The following is an 18,992-nucleotide window of genomic DNA, read 5'->3' as shown; positions in this document are numbered from 1 at the left end:
TAATAGGTACGGACAAAGAGGATCTCTCCTGATCCGTGACTGAGGATCCGTCATCGGCCAGCAGCTCGGCAAGCTGCTTATGGATCCCCTGCCATTTTTCCAGCGTGTAGAACAAGGGTGAGGCGTGGTCCAAATCTTCCAGGATCTGGATCCGCGACCTCACGTACACGCCTCGGGACCCTATGAGCTGCAGGTCCCTCAGCGCGCCCTTCTCTTTGTATCCCTGCCGGGTCCACAATGGCTTGACCAAAACAGGACTCGAAGTCGAGCACCTCCCTTTCCAGGTGCCAAATCATGGCCTCCCACCTCTTGGTCGACCCCTTTGTGTACTCCTGACAGATGACACGGATGTGAGTCATGCCCACATCCTACATAGCCTCGAGGAGGGAAGCCCCCCTGCTTCCTTCTCCACTTGGCCCTGAAAATCACTTGTCCTCCAGCAGCTGGTTGTTAAAGTGCCAGTACGCGGACCCAGCCCGCGTGCAAAGCGGAGTGAGCTCCACACATACAAGGTGGTGGTCCGAGGATGGCACCAGCCGCATGGAGGCTGCCAAGAGGTGGGAGATGTACCCCTGCAAAAGGTAGAGGCATTCGATTTGGGACCCTCCTCCTCCAGACCTCCAGGTGAAGGTGCTGGAGTTGGGATGCAGATTCTGGCAGCCGTCCACCAAGTTGAGGGAGCTGATCAGTTCCCTCACCTCGAGGGTACAGTTAAAATCCACCCCCTCCCGAGGATGATGCACTCGCCACTATCGATCGAGCTCATGAGAGTGCTTGCAACGCGCCGGGCCTGGGTGCGTACACGTTCACAAAGTGGAGTGGCACGCTACCCAGGTGACTGGCGAGGTGGAACAAGCGGCCCAGGTCAAGCGCCTTGACCCCCAAGATCTCCAGCTGAAATGTCGGGGCCAACAAGATAGCCACCCCGCTAGAAATAGGGGTGAGGTGACTCATGTAGACCCCACCCTGCCACTCCAGGAGCCAGGTGGCTTCGTCTCCCGGAACAGTGTGGGTTTCCTGCAGAAGGCTCACCGCGTATCTCCCTTCCCTGAGGACTGAGAGATTGTGAAATCTGTGGTGAGACCCCCTGCTGCCATTGATGTTGAGGCTGGCTATGGTTATCTTCATGTCAAAAGTACTTTGAAACCAACACCTCACTGTGAATAGGGAGCAGAAGTGTACCTCTCCTATTTCCCCAGCAAGCCATTGAGGAATGCTTTGAACTGGCACCTCACAACCAGTTTCACGCCCACTTCTTGAGGGCGGCACAGATGGACCGGATGATCAGCACCCGATTCAACCACCGCCGAGGGCCAGCTGAACTTTATTGTGCAACCCCTGCAGGCCGCGAGGAAGTCCTGGAGTTCCACCATGGGAATGAGAGGAGACTCCGTAGGAGGCACGAGGGAGTCCACCGTCTCACTAACGATGGATTCAACACCGTCCTCCGTGCCCCACATCGAGTCCCCTCTGGGCCGATATACCCATCAGAGACTGTGGGGCAGATGTCCCGGCCGCGCCAGCTGGTCCCACCTCTTTCATGATCTTACCCCAAGATCGATGGCGGAGGAGTTCTCTCTGGGTTATTCTATGGAACTGGAGCCTATGGGCGCCAGCATTTCAGGAACCACTCCACCTCTGTCCCTGGGTTAGTGAGCAGCCCAGGGGAGGCGATTGTTCCCGACTCCGGAAGTCCAGCTGCAGCCAGGTCTGGAGGAGGAGAGAGGAGGCCGTCTCCGGCCCTGCCAGTGCCCACAGGCCCAGTGGACATGATACTATGCAAATTGGCCTCTGGGTCGGGTATATCCTGAGTGGCAGCATCAGGCTGCTGGGGAGGGATGGGAGGTGGTGGCATAGTGGTAATGTCACTAGACTAATAATCCAGAGGCCCAGGCTAATATTCTGGGGACATGGGTTCAAATCCGACCATAGCAGATGGTGAAATTTGAATTCAATTAATAAAAAAAAATCTGGAACTAAAAGCTAGTCTAATGGTGACCATAAAACCATTGTTGATTGTTGTAAAAACCCATCTGGTTTCCTAATGTCCTTTAAGGATATGCCGTCCTTACCTGGTCTGGCCTACATGTGACTCCAAACCCATAGCAATGTGGTTGACTCTTAAATGCCCTCTGAAATGGCCTGGAAAGCCACTCATTTCAAGGGCAATTAGGGATGGGCAATAAATGCTGGCCTAGCCAGCGATGCTGACATCCGACTAACAAATGAAAAATCACAGATCTCGCACCCCCCCACCCCCCCCACCCATGACACCCAACCCAGTGGCAGATGAAGTGTTTCCTCCCGGTGGGTCCACAGGCTCCCCCACCAAGGGTGGGCCCCCCTCCTCGGGAGTTGCCAAATTTACAGGGGCATCTCTTCCCCCCTCCATCCCGAGGGGTAGAGTGTTCCCGCCCAGATCTCTAGGCTTTAATGATGCTGGTGGCGGGGGTGCCCGAGGACCCGCGCCAGGAGATGGACCCCAAACTTCAGGGTCCTCTTCAGAGGAGGGCATCTCCTCCTCTTGTTCCGGGAGGGGCGCGGAGACTCAGACTTCCAAGGCTGTGGCAGTCTCCGCCCCAACCCCTGCACCCTCCTTCAGCCCTGGTATTTTGGGCCCAAGCTCAGCCCCAGGGCTGATACAGCCCCCAGGGGGTCCACTGGCAGGGAAGTCCTGCCCACAGTGAGCCCCTTGCTTAGGGCCAGGGCCACTGCCTACTCGGTTTTCAGGAAAAACAGAGCCTTCCCATACGTTTTTGAGGCTGTGACAGTGGCCGAGGGGCCGACAACCTCGGCCATTGTCTTTACACAAGCCTCGATAGTCATGGTTGGGTGGGCGTAACTCTTCACCCCATGCTTTGCTGTTAGGATTTTGAAGGGTGACGGGGCTACAGGAACAGCTGCAGCAGTTGCTGCAGTATAGGAAGGCCCCGCCACCGGAGAGGACTGAGAAACCATGGGGCAGAAGAGTTACACCTACCATGTGTTGAGAGAGAGGAGGAAAAATAAATAATTAGTAAGTATAATAATAAATTGATAATGCAAGGACACATCAGGGTTATGGCAAAAGGGGAAGAGGCTGAGGGAGAGGAAGGCCAGGAGGAATCAGTCTTCGCAGTTGCAATAATACAGAACAGTCTTATCGCCGGTCTTCCGATTGGGGTGGGGGAGGGGCCGATGTCTTTACCTGGGACAGCTGAAGCTGCTCAGGTACACACCTTTCCCGCTGTTATCAAAGAAAAATAAAGTCCCTTCACCCGGGCAGCTCTCGCTGTCCCAGACCAAGTGGTTGGGTTGGAGAGGGAGCTCCCTATTCGATGGTAATAAATACACAGGAGCCCCCTATTGAAACAGGCAGCCCCCATCCAGGGTCTTCTTCTCGCCTCTTCTTTACCCCCTCCAACAATCAATAAAAAGATTTCAATGCTCCAACCAACCGCACAGAAGATTTTTCAGTTCTTATATCTTCCTAGTGCCTTCCTTTGGTGACAAAATAAGTAGAAATCTTCCTCTCTTTTTCTCTTGCTTCCTCCCTGCAGCTGTTTCACAGTTCACAGTCAGCTGAGACTCCTTGTTGTTCACTGAGTAACTCCAATTAGGCAGCAGCAAGTCCCATGCTGTACCTGTCCTGGGAGTGTTTGATGGGGACAGTGTAGAGGGAGCTTTACTCTGTATCTAACCCCCGTGCTGTACCTGTCCTGGATGTGTGTTTGTGATGCCGTCCTGCCCAGACTCCTATCTTCCACTCTCTGTAAACTTGAGTTCATTCCAAACTCTGCTGCCTATGTCCTAACTCACACCTGATCCCATTCACCCACTGTGCTCACCGACCAAGCCTGGCAATGCCTTGATTTTAAAATTCTCAGCCTGATTTTCAAACTGCTTGTTACGTTCACCCCTCCCTATCTCTCTAACCTCCTCCAGCCCCTACAACCCTCCCTATCTCTAACCTCCTCCAGCCCCTACAACCCTCCCTATCTCTGTAACCTCCTCCAGCCCCTACAACCCTCCCTATCTCTAACCTCCTCCAGCCCCTACAAACCTCCCTATCTCTGTAACCTCCTCCAGCCCCTACAACCCTCCCTATCTCTAACCTCCTCCAGCCCCTACAAACCTCCCTATCTCTGTAACCTCCTCCAGCCCCTACAACCCTCCCTATCTGTGTAACCTCCTCCAGTCCCCTACAACCCTCCCTATCTCTGTAACCTCCTCCAGACCCTACAACCCTCCCTATCTCTGTAACCTCCTCCAGCCCCTACAACCCTCCCTATCTCTGTAACCGCCTCCAACCCCTACATCTCTCCCTATCTCTGTAACCTCCTCCAGCCCCTACAACCCTCCCTATCTCTGTAACCGCCTCCAGCCCCTACAACTCTCCCTATCTCTGTAACCTCCTCCAGCCCCTCAACCCTCCCTATCTCTGTAACATCCTCCAGCCCCTACAACTCTCCCTATCTCTGTAACCTCCTCCAGCCCCTACAACCCTCCCTATCTCTAACCTCCTCCAACCCCTTCACCTCTCCCTGTCTGTGTAACCTCCTCCAGCCCCACAACCTTCCCTATCTCTAACCTCCTCCAGCCCCACAGCCTTCCCTATCTCTAACCTCCTCCAGCCCCACAACCTTCCCTATCTCTAACCTCATCCAGCCCCACAACCTTCCCTATCTCTAACCTCCTCCAGCCCCTTCAACTCTCCCTGTCTGTGTAACCTCCTCCAGCCCCACAACCCTCCCTATCTCTAACCTCCTCCAGCCCCACAACCTTCCCTATTTCTAACCTCCTCCAGCCCCACAACCCTCCCTATCTCTAACCTCCTCCAGCCCCACAACCCTCCCTATCTCTAACCTCCTCCAGCCCCACAACCTTCCCTATTTCTAACCTCCTCCAGCCCCACAACCCTCCCTATCTCTAACCTCCGCCAGCCCCACAACCCTCCCTATCTCTCTGACCTCCAACAGCCCTCAGATATCTGCACTCCTCTAATTTTGGCTGATTTTAATCGCTCGACTGTTGGTGGCTGTGCCTTTCACTGCCTCTGTCCATCTAACCACAGGTCAGACCGTGTGTCGCAGGGGGGTCGAGCGTCCATGTTACAAAGTCGCCTATTTCCAAGACATGTCGCGCAGGTTGGGGTTTGAGGAAGCGCGGAATACGTGTCAGAGCGATGGTGCGAATCTGCTCAGCATCGAGTCGGAGAATGAGCAACGTCTCATTGAGAAGCTGATCCAAGGCTTGTCTGCGGGTGATGGTGATTTCTGGATCGGACTCTGGCGCAGAGAAAACAGGAACGAGACCTCAGCGGACTGTCCGAGCCTGTATCAGTGGCTCGATGGGAGTGACGCCAAGTTTAGGTACGCAGCCCCAGGCCTGGTCATGGAAGACTCTGCTGCTGTCGGGTCAGGCCCACTGTCCCTCGTTCCTTCATCCCCATTCACTGTCCCACTGGATTCCACAAGCACACCCTCTTTTTTATTCATTCTTGAGATGTGAGTGTCACCGGCAAGGCTGACGTTCATTGCCCACACCTAGTTGTTCAGAAAAGGTGATGTTGGGAGCTGGCCAAAGCTTCCCATTCTCACAGACACTCAAATCCACTGCCTACATTTTACTGGCTTCACCTGTCTTCTGATTCCATTCTTGGATCGTTGACAAGGACATACCTGAACAATTCAAAGTCCCACCTCAGGGAAACTAAATTAAACAACACAAAGCAAACTCCATCCCAACAGACCCAGGAACCCTTCCACCAGGAATGAGCACTGCTGAACAGCGACGGGTTAAAATCCCCACATGTGGGATTACTCAACACATGGAGTCAGCCACTGGTTCCTGTTGTTGCCAGGTTACCCGGTTGCTGGGTTGCCGGGTTAACGGGTTGTTGGATTACCAGGTTGCTGGGTTACCTGGTTAACGTGTTGCCAGGTTACCAGGTTGCTGGGTTACCGGGTTGCTGGGTTAACGTGATGCTGGGTTACCAGGTTGCCGGGTTAACGGATTGTTGGGTTACCAGGTTGCTGGGTTAACGTGTTGCCGGATTACCAGGTTGCTGGGTTAACGAGTTGTTGGGTTACCAGGTTGCTGGGTTACCCAGTTAACAGCTTGCTGGGTTAACAGGTTACTGGGTTAACAGGTTACTGGGTTAACGGGTTGCCGGGTTACCAGGTTGCCGGGTTAATGGTTGTTGGGTTACCCAGTTAACGGGTTGCTGGGTTACTGGGTTAACGGGTTACTAGGTTACTTGGTTCTCATGGTTAACGAGTTGTTGGGTTAATGGGTTGCCGGGTTAACGGGTTGTTGGGTTACCAAGTTGCTGGGTTACCCAGTTTACGGATTGCTGGGTTAATGGGTTGCCAGGTTACCAGGTTACTGGGTTCTCACGGTTTGGCGTTTCTTGTCTCTTTCAGAAACTGGTATGTGGATGAGCCGTCATGCGGCAGTGAGGTGTGTGTTGTGATGTATCACCAGCCCTCTGCCTCCTCGGGAATGGGGGGTCCCTACCTTTACCAGTGGAACGACGATCGATGCAACATGAAGAACAACTTCATCTGCAAGTATGCTCCAGGTAAACCCTCGTCCCCATTGAAGTTGGGTCTCACTGACCTCTGCACTCAATCTAACCCACCCAGCACAACCCTCGAGTCGCCAGGAAACCCGTGGAAAGTCTGACCTGGTTTAGTACAGTACAGCCCAGCTCAGCCCGGAGTGGGGGGTGTTGAGCACAGAGGGGGAGGTATATGAGGAGAGGAGTTTTGGGTGGGGCAGGGGGTTGGGGGAGGCTGTAGATGGGGTTGGGGTTGGGGGGCTGTAGATGTGGTGGGGAGGCTCTAGTTGGGGTTGGGGGTGGGGGGGGCTGTAGATGGGGGTGGGAGGGGGTCTGGGCTGGGCCAATGATGTAGTTTATTCTCACAGCTCCTGACCTCTGACCCTGACCAAGTGTCTCTGTTTTGCACACAGTTCGAGGCTCCTCGATCCCGACTTTGACCCCAACTGTCGCCAGTGGGAATGGCTCTTATGAGGGTAAGAGGCGCCATCACTCTCCAGTTCCTAAGGAGGGAGTGCGGGGGTGGGGGTGCATGTGGGGGATGAACTATGACCCAGGGGGTGCTGCTAACACCACCCCAACAAGATCAAACTTTCAGCCCCACGATTATGTGGAGTGCGGATTGCAGATATTCTGATCGATTGTATTTAACCTTTTCTCGTGTTTATTAATGAGGGAAACTCTTTCCATTTCTCACAGACTAAGGAGGCATTTTAACCCTGCCTGATTCAGAGAACAGGTGGGCAGGAAGTTAAAATCTAACTTACTGTTTCCTTCTCCAAACTCTGATGAAGTGTTGCATGAAATGTATGATCAACCGTAAATAACTTCCGCACCCAGAGAGTGGTGAGAATGTGAAACTCATTACCACAGCAAGTGGTTGCACCAACGCATTTAAAGGGAAGCTGGATAAACACATGATTGAGAAAGGAATAGAAGGATATGCCGACAGGGTGAGAGGAGGCTCGTGTGGAGCAGAAACAGCAGCTTGGACCGATTAGTCTGAATGGCCTGTTTCTGTGCTGGCTGGAAATACTTTGTAATGTGAGATTGTTTCCCTGAAGAAAAATCTGCAGTTGCTCAATCCTCAAATTTAAGACACAAATTTCTAATTTCTGTGTTTCTGTTTGACATCCACTGCTTGTTGCAGTGACTTTCCTGACAGGATTTCAGGAAAATATGTGACCAGGAAGTGTGCAGCTTCCCCATCAGGTATCGTGATTTCCCAGGATCAGGATACTGGGGGCAGTGGAAACCTCATCAGAGCAGAGAAGGCTGAGGGGGGACCTGATTGAGGTATACAAAATTATGAGGGGCATTGATAGGATAGATAGGAAGAAACGTTTCCCCTTAGCGGAGGGATCAATAACCAGGGGGCTTAGATTTAAGGTAAGGGGCAGGAGTTTTAGAGGGGATTTGAGGAAATAAAATTTCACCCAGAGGGTGGTTGGAATCTGGAACACACTGCCTGAAGAGGTGGTAGAGGCAGGAACCCTCACAACATTTAAGAAGTATTTAGATGTGCATTTGAAACACCATAGCATACAAGGCTACGGGCCAAGTGCTGGAAAATGGAATTAGATTAGTTCGGTGCTTGATGGCCAGGGCTCGCAGTTAACGATCAGGAAGCTTCAATGAGAGGAGAAAATCCTGCCAAACTTTTACACAGAGAATCTCATGGAGTAGGAAAGGTTTGAGGGATATGGTGAGATAGGGGTGGATGCAGGGCTCTTAATTCCACAAACCTCCAAACCCCATGGTAAAATCTGGAGCATAAACAGTTTGATATCATCTCCTGAAAAGGGAGAGTGATTTATATACCAGAGTTCATGATGCAATCAGTGAACCATCACTGTAAGAGACACAGGAAGGGACCAAAATCAGTGCACACAGGAGATGCTGGAGCTGAACACCAGGCCTCCTGATGCTGATCCAGATACTGAGACCTGACTGCCCAGGGACAGCTGGCAGAACATGTTCATCTCTAATCTCTCTCCATTGTGAATTTTCCAGATGGTTCTGCAGTCACTCCCCCATCTGTCGAGAGTGAGAAGGACTCGACTGAGATCATTGTGCAATCGGAAGGTAAATTTGTAAATATCTTGCCAGCAACACCCACATCCCATGAAAGAATAAAAAAAATCATAGGCAGGAGTGATGAGGTCACATGATGCTTGGGGGTCATCTATCCAGCAATTCATTTATTAAACAATATTTTTATTACGAAAATATTTAATATATCTCAGTGCTCTCACTGCTGTATAGATCCCCCCCCTCTCCTGAAGGTGCTGACTCTCACTGGGGTACGGGTCCCCTCCTCTCCTGAAGGTGCTGACTCTTACAGGGTGCGGGTCCCCTCCTCTCCTGAAGGTGCTGACTCTCACTGGGGTACGGGTCCCCTCCTGTCCTGAAGGTGCTGACTCTCACTGGGGTACGGGTCCCCTCCTGTCCTGAAGGTGCTGACTCTCACTGGGGTACGGGTCCCCTCCTCTCCTGAAGGTGCTGACTCTCACTGGGGTACGGGTCCCCTCCTCTCCTGAAGGTGCTGACTCTCACTGGGGTACGGGTTCCCTCCTCTCCTGAAGGCACTGACTCATGCTGGACTGCACTGCCCTCCTGTACCTCAGCCATTGTTTTTTATACTTTCATGGAATGTGGGCGTCACTGGCCAGGCCAGCATTTATTGCCCATCCCTAATTGCCCTTGAGAGAGTGGTGGTGAGCTGCCTTCTTGAACAGCTGCAGTCCATGTGGGGTAGGTACACCCACAGTTCTGTTAGGAAGGGAGTTCCAGGATTTTGACCCAGCGACAGTGAAGGAACGGCGATATAGTTCCAAGACAGGATGGTGTGTGGCTTGGAGGAGAACTTGCAGGTGGTGGTGTTCCCATGTATTTGCTGCCCTTGTCCTTTTAGTTGGTAGAGGTCACAGGTTTGGAAGGTGCTGTCTAAGGAGCCTCGGTGTGTTGCTGCAGTGCATCTTGTAGATGGTACACACTGCTGTTACTGTGCGTCGGTGGTGGAGGGAGAGAATGTTTGTGGATGGGGTGCCAATCAAGCGGGCTGCTTTGTCCCGGATGGTGTTGAGCTTCCTGTGTGTTGTTGGAGCTGCACTCATCCAGGCAAGTGGAGAGTATTCCATCACACTCCTGACTTGTGCCTTGTAGACAGCGGACAGGGGGTGAGTTACTCACTGCAGAATTCCCAGCTTTTGACCTGCTGTTGTAGCCACAGCATTTATGTGGCTGGTGCATTTAACTTTCTGGTCAATGGTAACCCCCAGGGTGTTGAAGGTGGGGGATTCAGCAACCATAACACCATTGACTCATAGAATCATAGAAAGAATCATAGAAAGTATAAGGCAGAGAAAGAGACCACTTGGCTCATCGTGTCTATGCCAGTTGAAAAACGATCCACCTATCCTAAACCCACCTTCCAGCATTTGGTCCGTAGCCCTGCAGATTACGGCACTTGAGATGCATATCCAGACTCCTCTTGAGTGAGTTGAGGGTTTCTGCCTCAACTACCCTTTCAGGCAGTGAGTTCCAGACCATTACCACCCTCTGGGTGAAAAAGTTTTTCCTCATCTCCCCTCTAATTTTTCTACCAATCACTTTAAATCTATGCCCCCTCGTCACTGACCTCTCTGCTAAGGTGAATAGACCCTTCACCTCCACTCTATCCAGGCTCCTCACAATTTTGTACATTTCAATCAGATCTCCCCTCAGCCTTCTCTGTTCCAAGGAGAACAATCCCAGCCTATCCAATCTTTCCTCATAGCTGCATTTTTCCAGTCCTGGCAACATCCGCGTAAATCTCCTCTGTACCCTCTCTAGTGCAATTACATCCTTTCTGTAATGAGGTGACCAGAACTGCACACAGTACTCAAGTTGTGGCCTAACCAATGGGATCAGAGGTGAGCTGGCAAGATGGATACAGAACTGGCTCGGTCATAGAAGACAGAGGGTAACAGTGGAAGGGTGCTTTTCTGAATGGAGGGCTGTGACTAGTGGTGTTCCGCAGGGATCAGTGCTGGGACCTTTGCTGTTTGTAGTATATATAAATGACCTGGAGGAAAATGTGGCTGGTCTGATTAGTAAGTTTGCGGACGACACAAAGGTTGGTGGAGTTGCAGGTAGTGATGAGGATTGTCAGAGGATACAGCAGGATATAGATCGGTTGGAGTCTTGGGGGGAGAAATGGCAGATGGAGTTTAATCCGGACAAATGTGAGGTAATTCATTTTGGAAGATCTAATACAGGTGGGAAGTAAATGGCAGAACCCTTAGGAGTATTGACAGGCAGAGAGATCTGGGTGTACAGGTCCACAGGTCATTGAAAGTGGCAACGCAGGTGGATAAGGTAGTCAAGAAGGCATACGGCATGCTTGCCTTCATCGGTCGGGGCATAGAGTATAAAAATTGGCAAGTCATGCTGCAGCTGTACAGAATCTTAGTTCGGCCACACTTAGAATATTGCGTGCAGTTCTGGTCGCCACACTACCAGAAGGACGTGGAGACTTTGGAGAGGGTACAGAAGAGGTTTACCAGGATGTTGCCTGGTCTGGAGGGCATTAGCTATGAGGAGAGGTTGGATAAACCCGGATTGTTTTCACTGGAACGACGGAGGTGGAGGGGTGACATGATAGAGGTTTACAAAGTTAGGTGGCATGGACAGAGTGGATAGTCAGAAGCTTTTTCCCAGGGTGGAAGAGTCAGTTACTAGGGGACATAGGTTTAAGGTGCGAGGGGCAAAGTTTAGAGGGGATGTGCGAGGCAAGTTCTTTACACAGAGGGTGGTGAGTGCCTGGAACTTGCTGCCGGGGGAGGTGGTGGAAGCAGGTACGATAGCGACGTTTAAGAGGCATCTTGACAAATACATGAATAGGATGGGAATAGAGGGATACGGTCCCCAGAAGTGCAGAAGGTTTTAGTTTAGACGGGCATCAAGATATGCACAGGTTTGGAGGGCCGAATGGCCTGTTCCTGTGCTGTGCTGTTCTTTGTTCTTTATACAGTTCCAGCATAACCTCCCTACTCTTATATTCTATAACTCGGCTAATAAAGGAACGGATTCCAAATGCCTTATTAACCACCTTATCGACCTGCCCTGCTACCTTCAGGGATCTGTGGATATTCACTCCAAGGTCCCTCACTTCCTCTACACTTCTCTGTATTTTCCCATTAATTGTGTATTCCTTTGCCTTGTTTGAGCTCCCCAAATGCATCACCTCACATTTCTCCAAGTTGAATTCCATTTGCCACTTTTCTGCCATCTGACCAGACGATCAATATCTTCCTGCAGTCTACAGCTATCCACCTCGCTATCTACCACAGAGTCAATCTTTGTGTCATCTGCAAACTTAAATAAAAGCAAAATACTGCGGATGCTGGAAATCTGAAATAAAAACAAGAAATGCTGGAACCACTCAGCAGGTCTGGCAGCATCTGTGAAAAGAGAAGCAGAGTTAACGTTTCGGGTCAGTGACCCTTCTTCGGAACGGTCAGTGGTGGGGGGAGGTCAGTGGGGGGAAATTAATGTGTGGGACTGGGGATTGGTCTGTGGGGAGGGAATTCTCAGTGGGAGGAATCGGTGAGTGGGGGTGGGATTGGTCAGTGGGGGGGGAAATTCCGAAGAAGGGTCACTGACCCGAAACGTTAACTCTGCTTCTCTTTTCACAGATGCTGCCAGACCTGCTGAGTGAATCCAGCATTTCTTGTTTTTATATCATCTGCAAACTTCTTGATCATGCCCCCTACATTTACATCCAAATCGTTAATATATGCCACAAAAAGCAGGGACCCAGTACTGAGCCCTGCGGAACGCCACTGGAAACAGCCCTCCAGTCGCTAAAACACCCGTCAACAATTACCCTTTGTTTCCTGCCACTGAGCCAATTTTGTATCCACCTTGCTGCATTTCCCTGGATCCCATGGGATTTAATTTTTTTAACCAGTCTGCCATGTGGGACGTTGTCAAAAGCCTTGCTAAAATCCATGGGAATGTCAAGGGGAGATGGGATGGTTAGATTCTCTCTTGTTGGAGATGGTCATTGCCAGGCACTTGTGTGGTGTGAATGTAACTTGCCACTTATCAGCCCAAGCCTGAATGTTTTGTCCGGGTGTGTGGAGGATTTCACAACAGATCCAGATCCTGTTCTCACCAAAAGTCTAAGACCTGGAGCAGGATCGTGATCAGGAGCAGAGGCAGGAATCCAGGATCATTATTTTTCCTCTCCTTAACCCAGAAATGCTGAAACCAGTTTTAATGGACTTTAGTGACCTCTCCTGAAGCCTTGCCCAGTGATATCAGCACTGCCCTGGAGATGCAGCATTCCAGCTTCCTGCTCACATCCCGCTGACCTGATTTCAGATGGGAGGTTTTCCTCTTGTAATTGGAGTTTTATTTCTTACAGGCAGTGCCCTCAACATCCTCTACATCATTATTCCAACAATCCCATTGCTCTTCCTCCTGCTGTTGCTCAGCGGAGTCTTTTGTTTCAGTCTGTTTGTAAGAAGGTGAGTTCGGAAATGGCAGCTACCTCCCCACCCCACACCCACCACTCACCAATTCCCCCCCCACTCACCAATTCCCCCCCCACTCACCAATTCCCCCCCCCACTGACCAATTCCCCCCCCCACTGACCAATTCCCCCCCCCACTGACCAATTCCCCCCCCCACTGACCAGTTCCCCCCCCACTGACCAATCCCCACCCCCACTGACCAATCCCCACCCCCACTGACCAATCCCCACCCCCACTGAACAATCCCACCCCCACTGACCAATCCCCACCCCCACTGACCAATCCCCACCCCCACTGAACAATCCCACCCCCACTGACCAATCCCCACCCCCACTGACCAATCCCCACCCCCACTGAACAATCCCACCCCCACTGACCAATCCCCACCCCCACTGACCAATTTCCCCCCCTACTGACCAGTCCCCCCACCACTGACCAATCCCACCCCCCACTGACCAATTCATCCCCCACTGACCAATTCCCCCCCCTCACTCACCAATTCCCCCCCCTCACTCACCAATTCCCCCCCCACTCACCAATTCCCCCCCCACTCACCAATTCCCACCCCCACTGACCTATCCCCCGCCACTGACCAATTCCCCCCACTCACCAATTTCCCCCCCACTGACCAATCCCACCCCCACTCACCGATTCCTCCCACTGAGAATTCCCTCCCCACAGACCAATCCCCAGCCCCACACACCGATTTCCCCCCACTGACCTCCCCCCCCCCCACTGACTGATTCCACCCCCCACTGACTTCTCCGCACCCCCCAACACTCACTGTGATTGATTTTCCCACCTCCCTACTGACTGCTCCCCCCACTGATCAATCCTCACCCCACTGACTGATTCCCCCCCCACTGACCAATACCCCACCCCCGATGACCAATTCCACCCCCCACTGACCGATTTCTCCACCCCCCCACACTCACATATTTCCCCCCACTGCCTGATTCCCCCCCACTGCCTGATTCCCCCTCCCCACTGCCTGATTCCCCCTCCCCACTGCCTGATTCCCCCTCCCCACTGACTGATTCTCTCCCCACTGACTGATTTCCCCCCCCCCACTGACTGATTCCCCCCCCCCACTGACTGATTCCCTCCCCACTGACTGATTCCCTCACCACTGACTGATTTCCCCCCCCCCCACTGATTCCCCCCCCCCCCACTGACTGATTCCCCCCCCCCACTGACTGATTCCCCCCCCCCCACTGACTGATTCCCCCCCCCCCACTGACTGATTCCCCCCCCCCACTGACTGATTCACCCCCCCACTGACTGATTCCCCCCCCCCACTGACTGATTCCCTCCCCACTGACTGATTCCCTCACCACTGACTGATTTCCCCCCCCCACTGATTCCCCCCCCCCCACTGACTGATTCCCCCCCCCACTGACTGATTCCCCCCCCCCACTGACTGATTCCCCCCCCCCCCACTGACTGATTCCCCCCCCCCACTGACTGATTCACCCCCCCACTGACTGATTCCCCCCCCCACTGGCTGATTCCCCCCCACCATTGACTGATCCCCCCACCACTGACTGATTCCCCCCCCCCCCCCACTGACCAATTCCCCCCCCCACTGACCAATTCCCCCCCCCACTGACCAGTTCCCCCCCCACTGACCAATCCCCACCCCCACTGACCAATCCCCACCCCCACTGACCAATCCCCACCCCCACTGAACAATCCCACCCCCACTGACCAATCCCCACCCCCACTGACCAATCCCCACCCCCACTGAACAATCCCACCCCCACTGACCAATCCCCACCCCCACTGACCAATCCCCACCCCCACTGAACAATCCCACCCCCACTGACCAATCCCCACCCCCACTGACCAATTTCCCCCCCTACTGACCAGTCCCCCCACCACTGACCAATCCCACCCCCCACTGACCAATTCATCCCCCACTGACCAATTCCCCCCCCTCACTCACCAATTCCCCCCCCCCACTCACCAATTCCCCCCCCACTCACCAATTCCCCCCCCACTCACCAATTCCCACCCCCACTGACCTATCCCCCGCCACTGACCAATTCCCCCCACTCACCAATTTCCCCCCCACTGACCAATCCCACCCCCACTCACCGATTCCTCCCACTGAGAATTCCCTCCCCACAGACCAATCCCCAGCCCCACACACCGATTTCCCCCCACTGACCTCCCCGCCCCCCCACTGACTGATTCCACCCCCCACTGACTTCTCCGCACCCCCCAACACTCACTGTGATTGATTTTCCCACCTCCCTACTGACTGCTCCCCCCACTGATCAATCCTCACCCCACTGACTGATTCCCCCCCCACTGACCAATACCCCACCCCCGATGACCAATTCCACCCCCCACTGACCGATTTCTCCACCCCCCCACACTCACATATTTCCCCCACTGCCTGATTCCCCCCCACTGCCTGATTCCCCCTCCCCACTGCCTGATTCCCCCTCCCCACTGCCTGATTCCCCCTCCCACTGACTGATTCTCTCCCCACTGACTGATTTCCCCCCCCCACTGACTGATTCCCCCCCCCCACTGACTGATTCCCTCCCCACTGACTGATTCCCCTCACCACTGACTGATTTCCCCCCCCCCACTGATTCCCCCCCCCCCCCCCACTGACTGATTCCCCCCCCCCCACTGACTGATTCCCCCCCCCCACTGACTGATTCACCCCCCCCCCCACTGACTGATTCCCCCCCCCCCACTGACTGATTCCCCCCCCCCACTGACTGATTCACCCCCCCACTGACTGATTCCCCCCCCCCCACTGACTGATTCCCTCCCCACTGACTGATTCCCTCACCACTGACTGATTTCCCCCCCCCCACTGATTCCCCCCCCCCCACTGACTGATTCCCCCCCCCACTGACTGATTCCCCCCCCCCACTGACTGATTCCCCCCCCCCCCACTGACTGATTCCCCCCCCCCCACTGACTGATTCACCCCCCCACTGACTGATTCCCCCCCCCACTGGCTGATTCCCCCCCCACCATTGACTGATCCCCCCACCACTGACTGATTCCCCCCCCCCCCCCACTCACTGATTCTCCCCCCACTGACTGATGCCCCGCACACAGACTGAACTCTTCCACAGTACAGTGATAGGTCATCTCCTCATGAAGGTGCTGACTGCCCACCTCTCTCCCCTCCCTGCCTGTCTCCTCTCCCCTCTCCCCCTTCCCTCTCTCCTCTCTCCTCTTCCCTCCCTGCCTGTCTCCCCTCCCCTCTCCCCCCTCCCCTCCCCTCTCCCTTCTCCCCCCTTCCCTCTCTCCTCTTCCCTCCCTGCCTGTCTCCCCTCCCCTCTCCCCCTCCCCCCCCCTCTCCCTTCTCCCCCCTCCCCTCTCTCCTCTCCCCTCCCTGACTGTCTCCCCTCCCCTTTCCCCCTCTCCTCCCTCCCCTGTCCTGTCTCACCGGCCCCCCCCCTCCCCCTCCCCTGTACCTTTGCTGCTTTTGTACGATCATCAGGATTGCCATTAATGAAACTCTCTTTCCTTCAGGAGGAAGGAAAGATCTGAAACGATTGAGAAGGGGAACAACTTCTGGATGGAGCCTGTCAGAAGCAACTCCCCAAATCTGGAAATTTACAATGTCATCATGAAACAGTCGGATGCTGACTTAACAGGAACCCGACCCCACATAAAGAACTCATCCTTCCTGACCTCTCCTCCTAGCCAAGACCTGGACAACGTATCCAGGGAATATGACAACGTGGGCAGCAGCTGTTCCCCGAGTGGCTTTGTGACCAATGAGATTTACCAACCTTACAACAATAAAATGATAAAGAGCAGAGAGTCCGGCTGGGTGGAAAATGATATCTATGGCGACTAGGACCATCCAATAGAAAGTGCGAGGACCAAGTTGTGTATGTTTATTCATCCCTAACCAAGAGAACACCTTGTGCTGAGTGTCTCCACCCTGCTAGAGACAGGGTTCAATTCACACATGCCCAGGTGAGGCATTTTTGACTGGATACAAGTCTCCATTTTTCCTTTGGTTTCAGGTCAGTAGTGCACAGGGAGATACAGCTAATGGCGCAGGGTGTATGAGCAGACACATCTGTAAATATTGAAAATATTATTGACCACTTGAATACTCAGACTGTATCCCATCAACACAGAACCAGGGGCCGCCATGTCCCAGCTCCGTATGAGTGGGGAAGCTGTGCTTTTTTTGTGACAGCATTTAAACAGCCCCTCTTAGAGTCCCTGGTTTTACTGAGCTGCAAGGCAGCCTGCTCCACATACCTGTCTGTGAACTACCCGAAATGCAAAAGCAAAACACTGCAGATGCTGAAAATCTGAAACAGAAACAGGAACTGCTGGAAATATTCAGCAGATCAGGCAGCAAACTGTGGAGAGAGAAACAGAATTAAACTGAAATGCAAACAGCACAGAGGCAATATTTAAATCGCAGGAAACGCTTCACCAGAGATCAACCTGACTGTTTTCCCCCAGACGTCGGACGCTTGCTCGTGAAATGCTACAACTCTCGATAAACATCGTGCCTGACTTTTCAGAACCTCTACTCAGAACTGATCTTCAAGCTGAGAGAGGACTTTAAGAACACAGAAATGGGAGAAGGCCATTCAGCCCTTCAAGCCTGCTCTGCCATGCAGTTCAACATGGCTGATCTATATCTCAACTCCATATCCATTGATACCCTTACCCGGCAATAACATTTATCGATCTCAGTCTTGAAAGCTTCAATTATCTCGCAGCATCCATGGCTTTTTGTGGGAGAAAGATCGAGATTAATAAATCCAAGATTTGTGTTAATGCTTTGGACAGAAGTCTAAACATTAGTAATGACTGTTAGAAAATCCAGGGTTGAATTTTGGGAATACAAATTTGATGGTTTTAAACTTCTTGTATGTTCACTGGATGTTACTCTCATCATTTTTGATTCTAATTAATATTTTTAAAATGCATAAATAATATATTGCGCTGTTAATGAATTTCTGCGGATTTTCTGTAATGAATTGGAGAGATTAGGCTGTGGGTCTGAGCATGTGACCAGCTCATCGAAAACTTCTCGACCTTCTACAGAGCTGCAATGAAACCAGCTGTAAATGGCCTCAAAGCTGCAATGGCATTTCTGCTGCTGTCAATCATTCTTGTTGCTTTTGTAAATCTGTCGCTAAGACTTCCTGAAAGACAGCATTCTCAACAGATCCAGAAAATAGAGCATCATTTTTGTCTCAAAAACTGCTTTTTAGGATCTTATTGATTGGTTTAGTGTGTGTGTGTATGTGTTACTGGGTTGCACGATGCTCAGTGTGTTGCATTACTGGGCTATATGATAGTCAGTGTGTTGTGTGACTGGGCTATACGATGCTCAGTGTGTTGCGTTACTGGGCTATACGATGCTCAGTGTGTTGCGTGACTGGGCTATACGATGCTCAGTGTGTTGCGTTACTGGGCTATACGATGCTCAGTGTGTAGTGTGACTGGGCTATACGATGCTCAGTGTGCAGTGTGACTGGGCTATACGATGCTCAGTGTGCAGTGTGACTGGGCTATACGATGCTCAGTGTGTTGCGTTACTGGGCTATACCAGGCTCAGTGTGTTGCGTTACTGGGCTATACCATGCTCAGTGTGTTGCGTTACTGGGCTATAAGATACTCAGTGTGTTGCATTACTGGGCTATAAGATACTCAGTGTGTTGCATTACTGGGCTATAAGATACTCAGTGTGTTGCATTACTGGGCTATAAGATACTCAGTGTGTTGCATTACTGGGCTATAAGATACTCAGTGTGTTGCATTACTGGGCTATACGATGCTCAGTGTGTTACATTACTGGGCTATACCAGGCTCAGTGTGTTACATTACTGGGCTATAAGATACTCAGTGTGTTGCATTACTGGGCTATAAGATACTCAGTGTGTTGCATTACTGGGCTATACGATGCTCAGTGTGTTACA

General features: G+C 52.5%; 1 protein-coding gene across 4 annotated transcripts in view; it reads left to right on the top strand.

The window, feature by feature from the left end:
- Nucleotides 1-18,248, top strand: part of LOC137381659 (layilin-like) — a 35,303-nt gene extending 17,055 nt beyond the window's left edge. The window contains exons 2-7 of one of the 4 annotated variants that reach the window (XM_068054386.1): nucleotides 5,054-5,351; nucleotides 6,405-6,562; nucleotides 6,955-7,017; nucleotides 8,555-8,626; nucleotides 12,954-13,056; nucleotides 16,567-18,248. In XM_068054386.1, coding sequence (XP_067910487.1) covers nucleotides 5,054-5,351; nucleotides 6,405-6,562; nucleotides 6,955-7,017; nucleotides 8,555-8,626; nucleotides 12,954-13,056; nucleotides 16,567-16,897 — 1,025 coding nt within the window. In that variant the 3' untranslated portion in view covers nucleotides 16,898-18,248. The remainder of the gene's footprint in view (nucleotides 1-5,053; nucleotides 5,352-6,404; nucleotides 6,563-6,954; nucleotides 7,018-8,554; nucleotides 8,627-12,953; nucleotides 13,057-16,566) is intronic. The other 3 variants (XM_068054387.1, XM_068054388.1, XM_068054389.1) reach the window with 3 other exon arrangements.
- The last annotated feature ends 744 nt before the right edge of the window (nucleotides 18,249-18,992 follow it).

Source organism: Heterodontus francisci, chromosome 22 (assembly GCF_036365525.1).
Source record: "Heterodontus francisci isolate sHetFra1 chromosome 22, sHetFra1.hap1, whole genome shotgun sequence".
Lineage (NCBI taxonomy): Eukaryota > Metazoa > Chordata > Chondrichthyes > Heterodontiformes > Heterodontidae > Heterodontus > Heterodontus francisci.
The sequence above is the reverse complement of the archived record's forward strand: the minus strand, read 5'-3'. Positions and strand labels throughout refer to the sequence as shown.